Here is an 18,877-nt window from a genome sequence, read left to right as displayed (position 1 = left end):
ACACGACTTCTGCCATGTCATATTGAAGTCGTGCCAACTTGACACGACTTATGCCATGTCATACTGAAGTCGTGCAAACTTGACACGATTTCTGCCACGTCATATATATATATATATATATATATATATATATATATTATTTTTATTGTTTATATATAGTAAGTTATGTAATGTTAAAAATTAATTTGATACATAATTTTTTAGAGTGTTAGTTTTAAGGAACAAAAAATTGGATAATCATGTATGGAACATGTTTGGATAATCAACTTATTCAAACTTTGAATCATTAATCTTGAGGACATTGCCGCCATACATGGTTTCCCACTAGCCAAAAAGTATATTTTGATATTTAATGTCTCATGTATGCAAATTTTTTGATATTTTGATATTTAATTGCACCGAACATAATCCATACACGATTATCCAATTTTTTGTTCCTTAAAACTAACACTCTTAGAAAGTTATGTATCAAATTAGTTTTTTAAAATTACACAACTTACTACCCAATATATAAACAATAAAATTAAAAAAATAATAAAAATATGACGTGGCAGAAGTCATGCCAAGTTGACACGACTTCAGTATGACATGGTAGAAGTCGTGCCAAGTTGGCACGACTTCAGTATGACATGACATAGTCATGTCAAATTGGAACGATTTGTGCATATGAAGTCGTGTCAGCCTAAATTTGTAATTTTTTTAAACAGACCCCATTTTAGTAAAAAACAAAAAAAAATAACCCCATCATAGTTGAAAAATCACTTTTTGTTCTAATTTTATAATTTACTTTTAAGACATTTCATCATTTATATTTTTTTTCTATAATTTTAATTTGAGATTTATGTGATTATAATTTTTTTTCTTCATATTTAATATTAAAAAATATTTTAACATTAAATATTTGATAATAATTTTTTTTTGTTATGATTCTTATTTCTTTTGTTAAATATTATTAAATTGATATTTGAAACTATAAAAAGATGGATACGAATATAATAATGGAGATGAGACAAAAAAAAAATCGTATCAATTAAGTTAAGGATGGAGACGATAATGAATTTTTATTTCAATAAAGAGGATGAGAAAATAAAACTTGCAGGGACCCCATTCAACTGCTATCCCTATTCATAGACCTAAAAATAGGTATTATGTGCAAAATCCAAAAGACTCTCAATGAGTTTCAGACTAATTTACTTTGTTTTCTTTTCAATAAATAAATAAATTTAGTAAAAGGGAAAAATGGATTGCTTTTCAGCTCCATTAATAAATGAGTTCTAAGAATACATTCCCAGAGAGCAGAATACAGACAATTGCGAGAATGTGATGGTTAATAAGGGAAACAAATAAAGTAAATGTGACAATTTATTGTAAAAGTACCCATGCAAAAATTATATTTATTTATTAAACAAATAAAATAAATGAAGTTTATCTCATCAAAAAATGATGTAAATAAATTTAATACGTATAATGAGTTTAATAGTTATATTATACTGAGTGTAAAATAGTTTGTCTGATTACCATTTGTATGACTTTTAAGATAATTATTGTAAAAGTGAAAAGTTGCCAATATTATGATCGGTGATTGCATGTGTAAAACTGTGGTCAGCCTTTTTTTTTTGTCATAATATATTAGAAAATAAATTCACACATATTAGTCATTCCCACCTAATAAATAGAAAAGAGCAGGGAGGCTCTTCTAGAAAACCATTAGGTTTTAATTATCTGCGTTTAAACATAATAATTATCGCTTTCTATTATGAGACAAGTTTTCCTCTGTTTTTCCTACTTTTGGTAGATAAAGTGGTGATATCATAACAGTACCAAACTATGACAGCGGCAACAAATACTGCGACTTGTGTTTTTGACAGATGCAAATTTTCTACCAATCATCCTTGTTGATCATCGAAAACTAACTAGTTATCACAAGCACAACACCTATGGTCAGAACCACAATCAAAATAGCTTTGAATCTGATGCTCTTAGAAGCGTTTTTAACGTATTGTCATCCAATAATGTTTATAACTCGCTAAAAAGTACTGGAAAAAAATATTGAGATCAACATTTTATAATGAATTGGTAATGCATGACAGGATTATAACATATCCATAAAGAAATTTTTTACTCAAATCGATTTTTTTTAAATTATTGAAAAACTGTCTTTCGTCAGTATTTCTCGAGAGAGAGCAGTATAGGCCTCTATGGGACGAATCCCTTACAGGCGAGAGATAAATAAGATCATCTCTATAGCAGTCCTCCACGGCATGATGCGGGATTACAACTTACACCAGCTCGTGTACTACAATAAGACCTATAATTATTTTATTGATCATTGACTCACTGCATTCTAACTGAGAAGTTCTAAACCCAGTGCACACAGGCACAGGCAGGTAGCCGTTTCGCCATATATAAAGCAAATAAACCTCAACATAATAGTAACTTCAAGAGAAAATTACATTTTTAATTTCTTATATCTTTTAACAAAATAGGTTGCATTTATAGGAGTATCAAATCTTTCATTCAAGATCATGGTTTCACACAAGGGTAAAGATGAGTAGGGGTACAATTGATATCATATAATTAGAAACCATAAGACTTAGGCCTAGATTTGTTCTTACCCAAAGAATTAATTCGATTCGCATGCTCTTCCTCCTCCTCCAGCTTCTTTCTCCGAGCAGCCTCTTCTTTCTGTCTATGAATCACCTCTAATTCCCTTTGTCGTTCCTCCTCCTTTCTTTGCAGTTCAAGTGCTTCTCTTCTCTGAGCTTCTTCCACTCTCCTTCTATTCTCTTCAAGCATCTTATCCAGCTCTTCTCTTTCTTTACGAGCTTGTTCCTGTAGGATGACAACACCGAATCAAAATTCCCAAAAGACATTAGACGAGACCACGAAAAGAAAAAGAAACCCAATTAAGACTTCACCATATTCTCCTAGAGGTTACAAACATCGTAGTTGAATCAGAATACAAAAATGGCTAATCGGAGTGTGCATTTCCAAAACGCAAATGGAATCATAAGATTTATGATCAATAATAAAACATAACATATATATTAGAATTATGAAGTCAAATATAAAGTGACATGTAAGCCTCATTATTCTTATTTTACTTTCCAAAATATGTGAATAGAAAGTATCATTATTTAAATTTAATTAGAAAATAAAACATGGTGAATCTAGATTTTACTTTTCATTTTGTTTCTAAATTTTGATTATGTATTAGAAAGTCCTATATGAACAAAAGAGTCCAATAGATAATCGAAGGCCAAAAGTCAGAAGGTCACTTGTCTTGTAACTAAAACACAATTTTTCTTAAAAAAACACACAACGCTACTGTTTAGGTTTAGGGCTGTGAATTGGATCATGTCTCTTCTCAACCCACTAGCAGCAAGTGCAGCCACGACTAGAATAGAAAATGTAGAACTTCAATGCAGCATGATTTTCCCACTCCATTGGCCTTTTTTGCAAGTTTGGCTGCAAAAAAATCACTACTCCAGCCACAACAGACAGGTGGGACAAGATGGCCCTAGGACAGCAAAGTGTTGCAGCCCACCGCAGAAGAATTACATGATTCGCATGTAAGATGCGATTCACATGATTACAATTCATGTGTGATTGAACAGTTCATGCATGATGCAAACACAAAATCAATACAATTCATATTGCAAGCTGAAAAACCGCATCATCGCAAATTGTACTATACTCGTGATAACCATGCTCACAACTTAAAGGTAGTGTGCTTATTTTTAGACACAAATAGCTTATTTGTTAGGCTTCCCAGGGAAAGACGCATTCAACACTGTTACCTGATGATTTATAGTGCTAAAGAACGAAGATCCCAAAAGAAAAAGCAATTGGTGCAAAATATAGATACTAAATCAGATGTGGAAATTGTATACACATCCGAGAACGTTGATATAATCAGATTAATATTTGACAGACAGATTATTATGATCTGATAAATATTTTGACACTGAAGGGCTGAGCTAATTTTAGGATCTTGGATTCGGGCAGGGTGACAGTGTTTACCAGACAAAACATGATTGAAAGGTATCACAAAGACCAGCATAATTTTCAACACTAAATTTATCAATTTCTGAAAATATGATACAATTAATAATAACTTGAAATCCATCCAACATTTTCATGTAATTTATTCAGAGAATGATAAATACCTTTCCCGTGATTCTTTTCTTCAGAGGAAAAGGGGAAAAGTGGAAAAAAAGAAGTTCCAGTGAGAATACTTACTTCTTTCCTTCTAGCTTCAGTAAGAGCATCTTCCTTTTCTTTTTCAAGTTGAGCTTCAACATCATCAAACAATTTCTTCACTCCCTCAGCTACACGCCTTTCTATTTCTAACTTGACTTCCTCTGAGTTAAGCTTCTCCTCAACATTTTTTCGAATTGCTTCTTCCAGTCTTCTTGCAGTTTCTTCTTCCAACAGTTTCAATTCTTCCTCATGCTGACGCCTGTGCCCAATGTTTGAAGTTGGAAAACATAAACTAATTGTCATTGATGAAAAAAATAAAGATGCACAAGCACTGAGCAAGTCATACTAATTTCTACACAAGAAAATTTGATAAATATGTAAAATCAATGTTTTTTCAAATTTGTTTATTATTTATCTAGCCATTTCATCCATTGACATGGGAAATATGAGCTTGTTATGCTTACAAGGCATACCTCTCTAGCAAGTTTCTGATCCATAACAAATGAAGTTTCTAGTGCAAGAGGAGAGATAATGGAAGCAGCCATTGTTCATCATATTTAACAAGTTGAACTTCCTTCAGAAAAGCCAGTGAAGAATGAAATTAACCTGTTGCATTTTAAAATTACATCACTTATCTTGAGTATAGACGGGAATTGATTCATAAGCATCTAGCTAGAGACCTGATGTTCAAACGGTCTCTAACTCATATAAGGTTAAGTGTAGTACCAAAATCCTTGCATTCTTAAAAAGAATAATCCTAGACAATAAGAGGTATTAGCACTATTTTGGTGAAACTATTAATTTGGTCCACATAGTCTCCATTTTAAGAGTTAATCCCTGTACAAGAAAACTATTAAATTTTAGTTCCTATACAGTTTTTCGTAGTGGTTTATTATCCCCACAGCTGCCAGAAAGTATTCCCTGGTATTAGCAAGAAAAACCAAAACTAGGCAAACATCCACGTGTAGAGACAAGACAACAACTTATAGCTTTCTCACATACGGACTAAACCTATAAAAGGAGAAAAATATAGAAACCAAGTGAATAGACTAACAAGTTGTTCTAAACTCTCATATAGATTAGTTGCAATCATTTTTTATTTTGATAAGTAAAGAGAATTTTAATTAGATCTAACGCATCAGTAGCATAATATACACTCTAAGTACAGGCCATAGATGAGTTGTATTCATGAATTTGAATTATCTAAGACCACCTTCAAACAAATTCCGTCTTTGTTTCCTCCTTTAAAACAACAAGCGAACAATCGCATAAACGCTAAAAATCTGCACATAGTAATTGCAACATTTTTTTATATTATTATTATCATTATTATTATTATTATCAAACAACACATATTTTTAATATTGCAGGAAATGCAAGAAGAGTGTAGCAAGCAACCACAAGCTTAAAAATGCCATACAATAGTCATGATATGTGCATTTACTACAAAACCAAGTAATGAAATTTCCTAAAGTTAAGATCAATTCAAAGCAAATCGAAAGAGAAGAAAATGAATGGTTATGGGGATGGTTTACCTTTTCTTTTGATCTTTCTTGAGCTTAGGAGTTGGGCTGCGAGAAGGAGAGGGGGAAGAAGAGGTTCTGTGCCTTCGGCGACGTTTGTGGGAAGGAGAGCGGCGCCTGAAACAACAGAGAAAAAGTGTTAAAGTGAGAAAGGAAAAAAAATGAAAGAGAATAAGAAGATGAATTGGCACCTGGAAGTTCGAGAGTGGCGATGAGAAACGGGAGAAGGAGAATATCTTCTTCTGCGAGAAGGAGAACGTGAAACACTCCGACCCATTTCTCAATTTTCAATCTTCCTCAACACCTCACCCAATTCACTACTCTGTAACTGTCTGTATCAATTCAAAACCCTATTCATATCAATGCTCACCAATTTTCCTCTTTCTCCTCGGCACAACCCACCAAATTTCTATGTAGTTTCTCTTCTTTTTTTAACTACTAAACTTTTACATTTTCTTTTTCTAATTTTATCATTAGAGTAATTGACTGTCAAATCACTACAACAATTTATAATGAATAAGTTTTAGTTAAGATTTTCAATTTTTAAAAACTGAATTTTTTTTAAGAATTTTATTGAAATATATTAACGTAACATAGTGAAAATTATGACTCTAAGATTTAGGGTTTTTTAATAGGCTGAATCTTAGGAATAAAAAATAAATTAATTTTTTAATTTAGAAAAATTAAAATATAAATAAAAAATAGTTCTTATAAGATTTCACGCTGAAACAAAACTTGAAATAAGGTTTTAAAAATGACAGTAACATTGATAAAATCTACGTAAGATTGAAGAATTTTTACACCAAAATAATTAGACCAAAACAATTTGTATTTTTATAAATCCTTAGAAATATTTTTCATTATTTATACTTTTTATAGAGTATTTGGTAGTAATTATTTTTCACAAAAATAGCATTAATCAACAGTTAAATTTACTTTTTGTCGAATATATTTAATTTTTTCAAATTTTAAACTTTTATATTTAAGCTAACCTGCATTAGCTTAAAATAATTTAATTATAATTTTTCAAAATATTTTTTCTTTAAAACTTTTTATTTAACTAGTTGCAACTAGTTATGTCAAAAAAACTGTCTTGATATTTTAAACTACTTCAATAAAATCTTAAAAAATTCACATATTTATTATTAATTATTGTATTATATTTATTATCTGAGTATATTGTTAAATTTCTCTATATAATTTTCTCATCCCATCTTGTTATATTATTTTTGTGGATGCATTAATTATTTTACCATTATCTCAGATTTCAACTTGGATATGAACTATTAAAAGTATAAGCTAAATAGAATTAAATATGAATGTACTTAACAAAATATAGGTTTTAAAAAATTCTAAATAGGTTCCTTATAATAAAACATAGATATATTAAATAAATAGTTTAATATGTCTCTAATAAATATATAATGGGGTATTTTTACGTAATTTATTCGTTGTCATAATTCTCTTTTTCACATTATTTATGGGTTACAATATCACACCATTAATAAATTAACATCAAATTGATAAAAAAGAAAAAGAGAGTATAATTTTGAAATATAAATGATAAAATTAACATAATTGAAAACTCACTTAAAATTCACTTTCAATCATTTTTGTGTGTGCAAAAGTACACAAGTTCGAGGTAAAATATGTAATTGAAAATATAATGTAATTTCACTCATAACTATAAGACATCTCATTTTGCTTTTTTTTTACTATGATACCGATTTGATCATCCATTAATTAAAAGATAAAATGTCTATAATTTTGAAAATTCAAAATAATTAAAGTCGCAAAATTTAAAGTTCATTTGTTAAATTTGCCATATGTAAAAAATTAGTAATAAAATATGCTATTAACTTACTTAGATATAAGATCTAAAGAATGTTCAATGACTTTAAATATATTTTTTGTTTCATTTACATCCCAAAAAAAAATCGTTTTTTTAAGAATCAAGATTTAAAAGTTACAGACATTAAAATCAAATTTTGCTTACTTTATAGTTTAAAACTTTAAAGGAGTAAAAAAATTGAAGAGGATAAAAATAAAATGTATTCATTTTAGATGGATTAAAAATATAAAATTAAAGAAGTGAAGTTTATATATATATATATATATATATATATATATATATATATATATATATATATATATATATATATTGGCGAAAACTGTATTCCTCTACAATTGTTCTCTTTTTTAATTGTAGTGTACAATCTGAACTGGTTTCCGTAACATGATACCAACGATTCTTGCATGTCTATATATGAAATAAAATGTGACTCAATGATAAACAATAAAATCCAAAAGATGCAGATAAGCAACCATCATGATCATGTTACATGTAACATTCAAGTCAAATCAGGAACATTCATTTTTGTAGGCTTTTTCAGCAGCTGGTATGAATAATCAATAAACTAGTGTTAGAACTCTGATTCTGAAAATGCATTCAGTGCCCGTGGAGATCTATCTATGCAGTTTGTTTGGAGTGAAATAGCTGGCCTCTTAATATCAGCAACAACTACTTGTGGCATTGTTGGATGGCTTGTCCTTAAATATGTTCTTTTTATTGCTCTTAGAGCCCTCTGCTAAGAGGCTAGGTGTATCCAGAATCTGGGTGTGTACACACAGATCAATAAAAAGGTTAGCCAATTTCTATTATATAACATCTGATTCTCACGATTCATACAATTCTAATCCCTTCCAAGTTTCCCATTTTATGGAATCTCGGTATATGGGCATATCTATATATATGTTACTCAACATACCTTCAGAACAAGCTCTTCAAAGCATTGTTGTACGTTAACTCGAGTTTTAGCACTGCATTCAATAAATAGGCAACCACATTCCCTGGCAAAGTCTATTCCTTCTTTCTTGGTCACAACTCTATCACTCTCCTGAAAAGCAAATGTTATCCACCTGCATGTCATGTCCTCTAATGGAGAGCGTGAAAAAATCATTTAGTGATGGTGATAGGTTCTAATATCACACCAAAGGGTAAATCCAAGATTTGAAATAGTCTTTTATACCGATGGACCAAATTGAAAATCACATGTGCCAATGGTAACCTATAGCGGATGACTCAATTTAGTTCAAGATTTCGATCAACCTAAACACAACAAGCCATGCAAACAAACCTTCCTCCCTATCTTTCTTTAAAACAAAATAAATACATAAAGAATCCTCCTAGAGGAAAGAAGGTAAGCAATCAAGGTTAGGAATTAAGAAGACTCAGAAATCAAAACTCAAAGCAAAACAAAACAGAACTAAGACAAGTAGATTAGCCCATTTAAAACTGCTCCCCAATCCCTATATACATCTAAACTGAAAACCAGAAAAGTGTATAAAGCTTCTTAGTACACAAAATTCTTTTTTGACATGAATGAAGATTAGTTAGAAAGATGAAGAGGGAGCATATGGTTATGCATAGCAATTAGTCTCAAATAACAAATGCATATTGGCTCGCCCTAAGAATACTAATAGTAGTATAGTGCATAATAGGATGACTACTATTATAAGTTTTTACATAGAGATTAAATAAATTATGGTATGTACGTTAATAAGTTTTATTTTACTCAATGAGGTCAGCTATATAAAACACTTAATATCATTGGCCTAATGTTAAAAACAATTAAAAAGTAAAAAGAATTCATGACATTCATAGTTAATAATAAGTCGTGGGTTTTAAGCAAAACAAACAAGTGAGGGTAGGTGCTCTAGAGAGAAAAGTTCAGAACAAAGGTGATATTGAGTTCAAAGTATAGAAAATAATAGTTGGTGAGATGGGCACTTTTAAGACATAAGAGATAAGACACAAGTCTACACATTTGCTAATAAGTAACCTAAGTTTTGATGATAACAAATAGTATCAATATTCGGTATATCTAACAAGTTTATCAAGTGTGAATCAACCTAAGATTGCTTCCTAGTCCAAAGAGATTTTGTTGGACGTCTTTTATAAAACCAACAAATGACCAGAGACTGGATGACAAGCAAAAAGAGGAAATAGAAGTCTCATGAGTTATCGCCAAACTACCCAAATGTGGATGTCATACAAAGAAACAATAGACAACTCGTCAAGAAGCATTAGAAGATTGAAGTGTTCGACAATCAAGATGTCTATAGGTGACTCCAATTACATATTGGACACTCAAGAAGATTGTCTACAAGTTTTAAAGGAGTAGACTCACAAACTTTAAAAAAGATCCTCATACATGCACAACCTACCCTCCTGAGCAATATATGTTCATTAAAGTGCAATCAATATAGTTGCTAAAAAAACATGTCCTTTTACTCAGCAAAAAGAGTATAACAATGAAATCTTAGTCAAAAGTCAAACATATTTTCAAAAGTTCTAATACCAAGGACAACACGTAAGCACTGTCACTAGGATCTTTTTGTGACCTATAAATAAAAGCATGCTACGCACATAAAGACTTGACAAAACATTCACAAAAAACTCATTTATGTGCATAAGCTTTTATGCTTTCATTCTTTAAAGCTTCTAGTGCTTGACAAACTTTGTATCTTAGACAACTTGTAAAAGAGTATGCTTTCATTATATATCCTTCATGTTTGCGAAATTATATTTTAGACAATGAATGATTGTATTTCATATTCACTCAATTGAGTGTGAAACCACTAAAAACAACTTTATTCTATACAGCTTGGAGAGACTTTATGTACTTAGTTTGATTGGAGAGATGTTGTGTACTCACTACTAAACGAGGGGAGTTTAGTAGATAGCTTATAAAGACTTTATGTACTCATGGAAGCCAAAAGTGATAGTCAAGAATACTTGTAAACATTTGATTGTTTGGTGAAACTCTTTGCAATTTGCACTGAATGTAGCCCAAGTTAAAGGTGAATCAATATAAAAACTGAAGTGTTCATTGTCTCCTTTTATTACTCATACCGTGTTTCTCTTTATTAAAGGAAAAGAAAGAATAGGGTAAATCCCTTGTGTATATTGAACACATAGGGTTATGTTTATATAGGAAAAAGAAACATATGGGCTAAGCCCATTACATAAATATGAGATATCTAACAATATCTATAATATCTCATAATATCAAATAATATCTAATTACCTCAAGCTGGTGCATATAGATCATATGTACCCAGCTTGTTACAAATGTAATCAATCCTAGGTCCTCGTAAGGGTTTAGTAAAAATATCTGCTAATTGATTATTTGAATTAACAAACTCAGTCTTGATATCTCCTGATATAATCTTTTCTCGAATGAAATGACAATCAATCTCAATATGTTTTGTCCTTTCATGAAAAACTGGATTTGAGCTAATATGAAGAGCAGCCTGATTATCACATATCAGTGTCATTTGAGTAACCTCTCCAAATTGCAATTCTTTAAGTAACTGTTTAAGCCAAATAAGCTCACAAGTAGCCGAGGCCATAGCTCTATATTCTGCTTCTGCACTAGATCTTGCCACAACACTTTGTTTCTTGCTCTTCCAAGAGATCAAGTTATCACCAATGGAGACACAATAACCAGAAGTTGACCTTCTATCAGATGGAGATCCTGCCCAATCAGCATCTGAATAACAAACGACTTTAGTATGGTTATTATGACCATATAACAAACCTTTTCCAGGAGAGCCTTTAATGTACTTCACTATACGAATGACTGCATTCCAATGATCTTCACATGGAGAATTAAGAAATTGACTCACCACACTGACTGCAAAGGAAATATCAGGACGAGTAACAGTGAGATAGTTCAATCTTCCAACTAATCTCCTGTACTTCTCAGGATCTGAAAGAGGTTCCCCCTGATTGGGTAGAAGCTTGACGTTGGGATCCATGGGAGTATCAACAGATTTCGAATTCATCAACCCAATTTCCTCCAAAATATCTAATGCGTATTTTCTTTGAGAGATAACAATACCAGTATTGGATTGTGCTACCTCAATCCCCAAGAAATATCTGAGTTTGCCAAGATCTTTGGTCTGAAAGTGTTGACAAAGGTGTTGTTTTACTTGTGAGATGCCATGGTGATCACTGCCTGTAAGAACAATGTCATCAACATATACTACAAGATAGATACACCCAGCACTCGAGTGACGATAAAAAACTGAATGATCGCCTTCACTGCGAGTCATACCAAATTGTTGAACAACATTGCTAAATTTTCCAAACCAAGCCCTAGGAGACTGCTTGAGGCCATATAAGGATTTGCGAAGACGACATACCAATCCAGAAGACTCCCCCTGAGCAACAAAACCGGGAGGTTGCTCCATATAAATTTCTTCCTGCAAATCCCCATTAAGAAAAGCATTTTTAACATCCAGTTGATAAAGAGGCCATTGTTGAAGAGCAGCCATAGCTATGAATAAGCGAACAGAGGCCATCTTTGCTACTGGAGAAAAAGTATCACCATAGTCTAAACCAAAAATTTGGGTATAACCCTTAGCCACAAGACGAGCTTTGAGACGATCAATAGTACCATCAGGACCAACTTTGATAGCAAAAATCCACCTGCAACCAACAACAGATTTCCTAGATGGTAAAGGAACAAGTTCCCAAGTTCCATTATTCTGAAGCGCATTCATTTCATCAAGCATGGCCTGACGCCAACCAGGATGGGCTAAGGCATCACCTACAGATTTTGGAATTGATACAGAAGAAATAGACGAAAGGCAGGTATAAAAGGGTTGAGATAGTCTATGGTAACTCAAAGCAGTATAATGTGGAGAGGGATTACGAGTAGAACGTATACCTTTACGGATAGCAATAGGAAGATCAGGTTCAACAGTCGGAGGTTCAACTATAGGAGCCGGAGGGGGATGAGGTGTTGGCACCAAAATAGAGTCTGCTGATGGACGATGAGACGGTTGACGACGACTATACACCTGAAGAGTTGGCGGCGGTGGTGAATTGTTAGATGCACTAGGCACAACAAGAGGAATATTAACTTGATTAGATGAAGAAATGGAAGGAGAAGGACAAGACTTAAAGTAAAGGGAAGATTCACTGAAGGTGACATCTGCTGAAATAAAATAACGGTTTAAAGATGGTGAGAAACATTTATATCCTTTTTGTGATCTAGTGAACCCTAAAAAGACACATTTGTGTGACTTAGGAGATAATTTATCAAGACCAGGACTAAAATTATGAACAAAACATGTGGACCCAAAAACTTTGGGAGGTAAAGAGTGGAGAGGGTCATGTGGAAATAAAATAGAATGAGGAATTTTGTTATCTAAAACTGAAGATGGCATGCGATTAATGAGATAACATGCACTAAGAACAGCATCACCCCAAAAACGCTGAGGAACATCACCATGGATTAAAATAGTACGAGTTGTTTCAACAAGATGTCTATTCTTGCGCTCAGCTACCCCATTTTGTTGAGGTGTATAAGCACATGAAGTTTGATGAAGAATACCATGAGAAGCCATAAAATTTTTAAAAGAATGAGAAAGATACTCACGTCCATTATCACTGCGCAAAATTCGGATGGAAATTCCAAATTGATTTTTAATTTCATTGTAAAATATTTGAAATATAGAAAACAACTCAGAACGGTTTTTCATTAAAAATACCCAAGTACATCTTGAATAATCATCAATAAAAGTAACAAAATACTGAAATCCTAAATTAGACTTAATACGACTTGGTCCCCAAATGTCAGAGTGAACTAAGGCAAAAGGAGATGAAGCACGTTGTGAGACACTACGAGGAAAAGAACTACGAATGTGTTTCCCTAACTGACACGACTCACACGATAAAGTAGACACATTAGACAAACTTGGAACAAGCTGTTGCATCTTGGCAAGACTAGGATGACCCAACCGAGCATGAATGAGAGATGGAGAATCCATAATTGCGCCAACATGTGCAGAGATCTGTAGTTGATAAAGTCCATGAGACTCACATCCGGTGCCAATCATCCGTCCCGAACTCCGGTCCTGTAAAGTAACAGAATCTTTGGTAAAAGAAATAACACAGTCAAGGGAACGAGTGAGACGACTAATGGATAATAAGTTAAATGGAGACCCAGGGACATAAAGAACATTATCAATAGATAAAGATGAAAAAAGATTAATAGTACCAACACCATGTGATGGTACCCTATATCCATTGGCCATGGTAACTGAAGGTAAATAACCCGTAGTAGATAAGGAAGAGAAAAAAGATTTATTACCAGTAATGTGATCAGTGGCACCTGAATCTAGAACCCAAGGGCCATGGGAAGTGGAGTGAGTGAGGCCAACAAAAGATGTACCTGAATGTGCAACAGAAGCCGTGGAACTAGGGTTCTGACGATCCTCATACCATTTAAGAAATTCATTGAAAATAGCAGGCTGGCTTGGGGTATCAATTGAAGTATGGTCCATGGTAGAAGGTTGCACAGGGGCAATTTGAGCAACCGCAACAGATCTAGGAGGACGACCATGTAAGGCATAACATCTGTCAATTTTGTGGCCAAGTTTGCCACAATGGTCACACTTGTGACGCCCTTTGCCCGGCTTGTGAGGGCGAGTACGATCATTATGCTGAGATACTAAAGCAGAAGAGTCATCAACATGAGACGTTATATCAGCGGTGTGTTTACCTGGCACGCGCAAAAGGGTAGAACAAGTGGAAGTAAAATTGGGCACAATAGGAGATCCCAAAATTTGATCACGAACGTGAGAATAATCATCAGGAAGACCATGTAAACCCAATAACATGAAGAACTTGGATCTTTGTTCTAGTTCTTGAGAAGGAGTAGAAGCAGGAGGTAATAACTCATTAAAATCATGAAGAAGAGCATGAATTTTACCTAGATATTCTGCCATTGTACCATCAAGACGTTTGGGAGCAACAATTGTGAGAAGATTTTGACACACACCATAAAGACGTTGAGTATCATTGGTGTATAATAATTTTGCTTGTTCCCAAACTTCTGAACATGTTTCATAGGTACGAAAAATTTGTTTTAAAGATGAGTGAATGGTCGATTTGATAACAATGCATAATTGAGCATCAATTTTCGACCAACGAACAACCTCATTTTCAGCAAGAGTAGGATGAGTAAGATGATCAACATAACCTTGACTCTTAAGCCATAATTTAATATCTGATGCCCAAGTGTCATAATTGGTTCCATCCAATTTGTCAATGGAAAGATGAACATTGACGTAATTAGTATAAATAGATGAATCCGGCATAATGACTAAAGAAGAAGCCATAGTGGCAGCGGAAGCGGAAGAAGCCATAAAAGATAAGGACAAATCCAGTCACCGGTTAATTGGCGGGAGCAACAAAGATGAAGGCTCCGACAGCGATTCCGGCGAGATTCCGGCGAAGGTCCGGCGAAGGTCCGGCGGAGGTCCGGCGAAGGTCCGGCGGAGGTCCGGCGGAGGTCCGGCGAAGGCCCGGCGGAGGTCCGGCGAAGGTCCGGCGAAGGTCCGGCGAGACAGTGGGGGTGGTGGCTGGAAAATTCCAGTGAATAGTGGATTCACCAATAAAAATTGAACCCTAAACCCTAAACTCTAACCTTATGCTCTGATACCATATTAAAGGAAAAGAAAGAATAGGGTAAATCCCTTGTGTATATTGAACACATAGGGTTATGTTTATATAGGAAAAAGAAACATATGGGCTAAGCCCATTACATAAATATGAGATATCTAACAATATCTATAATATCTCATAATATCAAATAATATCTAATTATATCTAATAATATCTAACACTCTTAATCATTTATAAGAATGTTTTAGAAAACTTTTGAGAAACGCTTTTACAGAACTTATGGATGATTTGAGAAAAATCTTCAACACAATGTTTCAGCACTACCTAAACCCTCGTTTTAGAACTAACATTTTCTTTGAGGTGGGTGTTGAGCGAAGAACAAGAGCATCGCACAGTAGAACAATGCCCAAGAAGCTATGTCCTATCAGTGTTTTCTTTTTTTTAAGTGTAAACGGGAGTAAATCTCAAGTTTGTTGAATCTCTTCTCAAGAGTGATACGTAGCACGTCTTATGGCTAGTGTATATGCTTAATCTCCATGAAACATGTAATCATATATTATTATTTTTTCTCACAGATTGAAATTTTAAACGCATATCATATTGAGATTAGTTAACATCATAGATAAATGGTGGTCTTAGATCACTTATAACTTCTCTCATCATATTAAGATACCGATAACGATGTAACTAAAACACTCTGCATAATAGAAGATACCTTGTCCACTTTGTTTCCAACAAGCATTTTGATGCATTCCGAATTTGTTGAATAAAGTTCTATTTCCTTTGACCATATATCAGCGAGATTCGTAAACGTTTCCCGCCGAGTTACATCATAAGCTGCATCAGTTTGAGAAAAATAAAATCCAGTAAAATTTCAATAATATATCTCCTGGAGAGTTCTATTTCTTTATTTCCAAACCAATGCATTCTTCCCACGAACAACAGTTAAATTCACTTAATAACCCAAAGCTTGATATATGTAGGAATTATTTTTCAAGTATAGAAACGTGGACACAAAGAAGCGTATCTTTACCCTTCTTCACCTTTCATTTCATCCCTAAATTAATCCTATATTGATAGCCCCTTTTGTTAACTTGGGAGTTAAGTCACTTATGATAAACAAATCATGTACACTAACTTATTTATATTTTTATAAATCACTTTCTCAGAAAAATTGTAAAAAAGCAAAATTAAATCGAGAATTCCATGAAGGAATGTAAAACAGACTTACTTTTCTGTTTGGTGGTTTCAACAATCATTGGTCAGTATGTAAGGTATGCAATTTTTGGGGATATGTTCCATGAAGAGATAAACTTGTTTGCTCTTGGTCTGATATGTTCCATGAAGAGATAAACTAAAATTGCTACTTGATATGGTTTTTTGTGAGCATGAACTTGAAAATGGACTATCAATGACTTTTCTTTATATTCTCAATTCAAAAATAATTCATTGGACAATGTGATCTACAAAAATAAAAAAAATAAACCAATGACAAAAGGGTCATGATTCATTTACTGTTAGTGACTTAAACCAAGTTAACAAAAGGGTCTATTGACATCTAATAGTAGGAGTTTGAGGATTAACCATGACAAAGTAAAAGTTGAAGACTTCAATGATAAAAGGTGTATAGTTCGAGCTAGCTGTTTACACTTTTTTCCTTTATTATTTACTTAACAATGTCTTTATCATTTATCATCAATGTACAGGTAGGCTCATGAATGGTTTTCAACTGTGACAATGATATTGAAGTGATATTTCAACTTCTCATGCAAATTCAAAAACATTTCACCCAATTAATAAATATGACTAGGAGGGTGGTGAATGAGGAAACAGAGAATTGAAACTCACCCATAATGATCCCTTGTGCACCTCGGTAGTAAGAACTCGTCAATGTTCTGAATCTCTCTTGACCAGCTGCATAATTAAATCACACCATATCATTATCCATACTTAGCACTACTTTACTAAACCAAAAATTGCGGAAACCTAATCTTATAAAGTGGAACATCAATCAATCAATAAATAGACATAGGTGAACACCTGTGTCCCAAATGGCAAGCTTCAGCTTTTTCCCTTCCATGTTTAAATACTTGACCTTAAAATCAACCCCTACATTGAGACATCAAACAAACAAGGCAAAAAAGCATGAAACTCTAGATCACCTTGTTTTTTTTTTCAAATAATCAGAGAACATTAAGCATAAACAAGAACAACAGTGACATTTCACACTGAATAGCAAACTGTAGCACTAACAATTCTATGGTCTGTGACAATGAAAATGAGATGCGTAACCCTTGATTAAAAAACAATGTACAAAAAAAAAAATAGTATACATATATATAAACAAACCAATTGTCGGAGAAAGATCTTCAAAGGAATCAGAGGTGAAACAGAGGAGGAGACTACTCTTGCCAACACCTGAGTCCCCGATCATCAACAACTTAAACAAATATTCGAATTCCGGGGATGAACTTGAATCCATCGCACTGATTCAATGATAAAATAGCAATTTAAAACAAAATAATCAAACGTACATTTGATTCTGAAACTCATTTGATCGATAAGAAAAACGTGTATTGACATAAAAATATAGTGATTAAAAGAGAGAGAAATTAGCATACCCAAGATTATTAACAGGATCAAATCCTAGAGGAATTGGTAGCAGAGGAATTCAGGAAGCAATAATAACAAGGAAAATAAAACGGAACTGTGTCCGAATTACCAGGTCCCAGTTCCACTTTTTTCTTTTTTTCTCCCCTTCAGACACTCAATTATTTCTAATCATTATCATTATTCTCAGATTTCATTTTTGTCACTATCACTACCCACCTTTAGCATGATAAATATTGAACAAATAAATTGGAAGATTTAACAAAAAGAGAGAGTAAATAATCAATTAATGGTTTGATAATGAGTAAGATAAATTAAATGTTTTGACTTTAATTTATATCCATTGTTAGTATATTTGTAAGATAATTATTAAAAAAATCAACAAATTTATTATGTGTGTACTATTTATTCAAAATTCAAATATACATAGTTACTGTCGATTTACAATGTAATTTTTTTTATAAAAGTATAATGTAATTTTTTTATATCCGAATAGAAGTTTAACTAAACAATAAAAACATTGAAAGTATTAAAAGAAAGTGAGTGTGGAATAATTAAAACTTGATGTTCGTCATGGCTGTAGGTGGCAGCCATTTTTTTTAGGCACTTTTTGTTTTTGGGTGTGATCAAAGAAGAGGGAGGGACGAGCGGGTGGAATTCATATTTGTTTGGATCCGTATATTTGAAGGCGTGGGTGTGAATGCGAGAGCGAAGTGTAAAACTTTTTTCGTCTTCACAAAAGTGAGAAGATTTGGAAGGATTACAGGTGGCAAAGACGATACAAATAGCATTTTACTTTTGTACCTTTTAAACACTTTGTGCACATGTTGATGAGTTTACACTGTTATACTGGTGCAGTTATGAGCCAATGACTTTTCTTTTCATTAGACTGTCCAGTGCTATCAATTGCAGAAGCATCTTAACCAAAATGGTAGACCCCGTGAATGTGAAAGTGAAGTTGTGTTTGCTGGGAGAATCGATTTTGTGGCTTTTAAAGGTAGAAGGAGAATCTATTTTCTCTTGTGTGAGAAAAATGTTGGATTTTGTTATGTTTTTTTTT

At 33.1% G+C, this 18,877-nt stretch overlaps 2 protein-coding genes across 2 annotated transcripts; both read right to left on the bottom strand.

The window, feature by feature from the left end:
- Positions 1-2,437: 2,437 nt before the first annotated feature.
- LOC137821806 (uncharacterized protein At1g10890) lies at positions 2,438-6,155 on the bottom strand. Its single transcript, XM_068626562.1, has 4 exons — positions 5,918-6,155; positions 5,739-5,843; positions 4,243-4,462; positions 2,438-2,832 (listed from the first exon to the last, which is right to left on the bottom strand). The coding sequence occupies exons 1-4, from the start codon at positions 6,001-6,003 to the stop codon at positions 2,578-2,580; spliced, it is 666 nt and encodes a 221-aa protein (XP_068482663.1). The 5' UTR covers positions 6,004-6,155; the 3' UTR covers positions 2,438-2,577.
- Positions 6,156-8,016: 1,861 nt separating this feature from the next.
- Positions 8,017-18,007, bottom strand: LOC137821683 (ras-related protein RABC1-like). Its single transcript, XM_068626394.1, has 7 exons — positions 17,829-18,007; positions 17,557-17,693; positions 17,248-17,316; positions 17,056-17,121; positions 15,923-16,044; positions 8,495-8,623; positions 8,017-8,339 (listed from the first exon to the last, which is right to left on the bottom strand). The coding sequence occupies exons 2-7, from the start codon at positions 17,687-17,689 to the stop codon at positions 8,238-8,240; spliced, it is 621 nt and encodes a 206-aa protein (XP_068482495.1). The 5' UTR covers positions 17,690-17,693; positions 17,829-18,007; the 3' UTR covers positions 8,017-8,237.
- Positions 18,008-18,877: the final 870 nt, after the last annotated feature.

The sequence above is a fragment of the Phaseolus vulgaris genome, chromosome 9 (genome assembly GCF_000499845.2).
Source record: "Phaseolus vulgaris cultivar G19833 chromosome 9, P. vulgaris v2.0, whole genome shotgun sequence".
NCBI lineage: Eukaryota > Viridiplantae > Streptophyta > Magnoliopsida > Fabales > Fabaceae > Phaseolus > Phaseolus vulgaris.
Note: the sequence above shows the minus strand (reverse complement) of the source record. Positions and strands in the feature narration are given on the sequence as shown.

Coding starts and splice junctions, on each gene's coding strand:
- LOC137821683 (XM_068626394.1), bottom strand. CDS start 17,689: ATGGATTCAAGTTCATCCCCGGAATTCGAATATTTGTTTAAGTTGTTG. Junction 17,317..17,556: donor AGATCTTTCTCCGACAATTG/GTTTGTTTATAT, acceptor GTCTCAATGTAG/GGGTTGATTTTAAGGTCAAG. Junction 8,340..8,494: donor TTGAAGAGCTTGTTCTGAAG/GTATGTTGAGTA, acceptor GTACACACCCAG/ATTCTGGATACACCTAGCCT.
- LOC137821806 (XM_068626562.1), bottom strand. CDS start 6,003: ATGGGTCGGAGTGTTTCACGTTCTCCTTCTCGCAGAAGAAGATATTCT. Junction 5,844..5,917: donor CGCCACTCTCGAACTTCCAG/GTGCCAATTCAT, acceptor CTGTTGTTTCAG/GCGCCGCTCTCCTTCCCACA. Junction 2,833..4,242: donor CTGAAGCTAGAAGGAAAGAA/GTAAGTATTCTC, acceptor GTCATCCTACAG/GAACAAGCTCGTAAAGAAAG.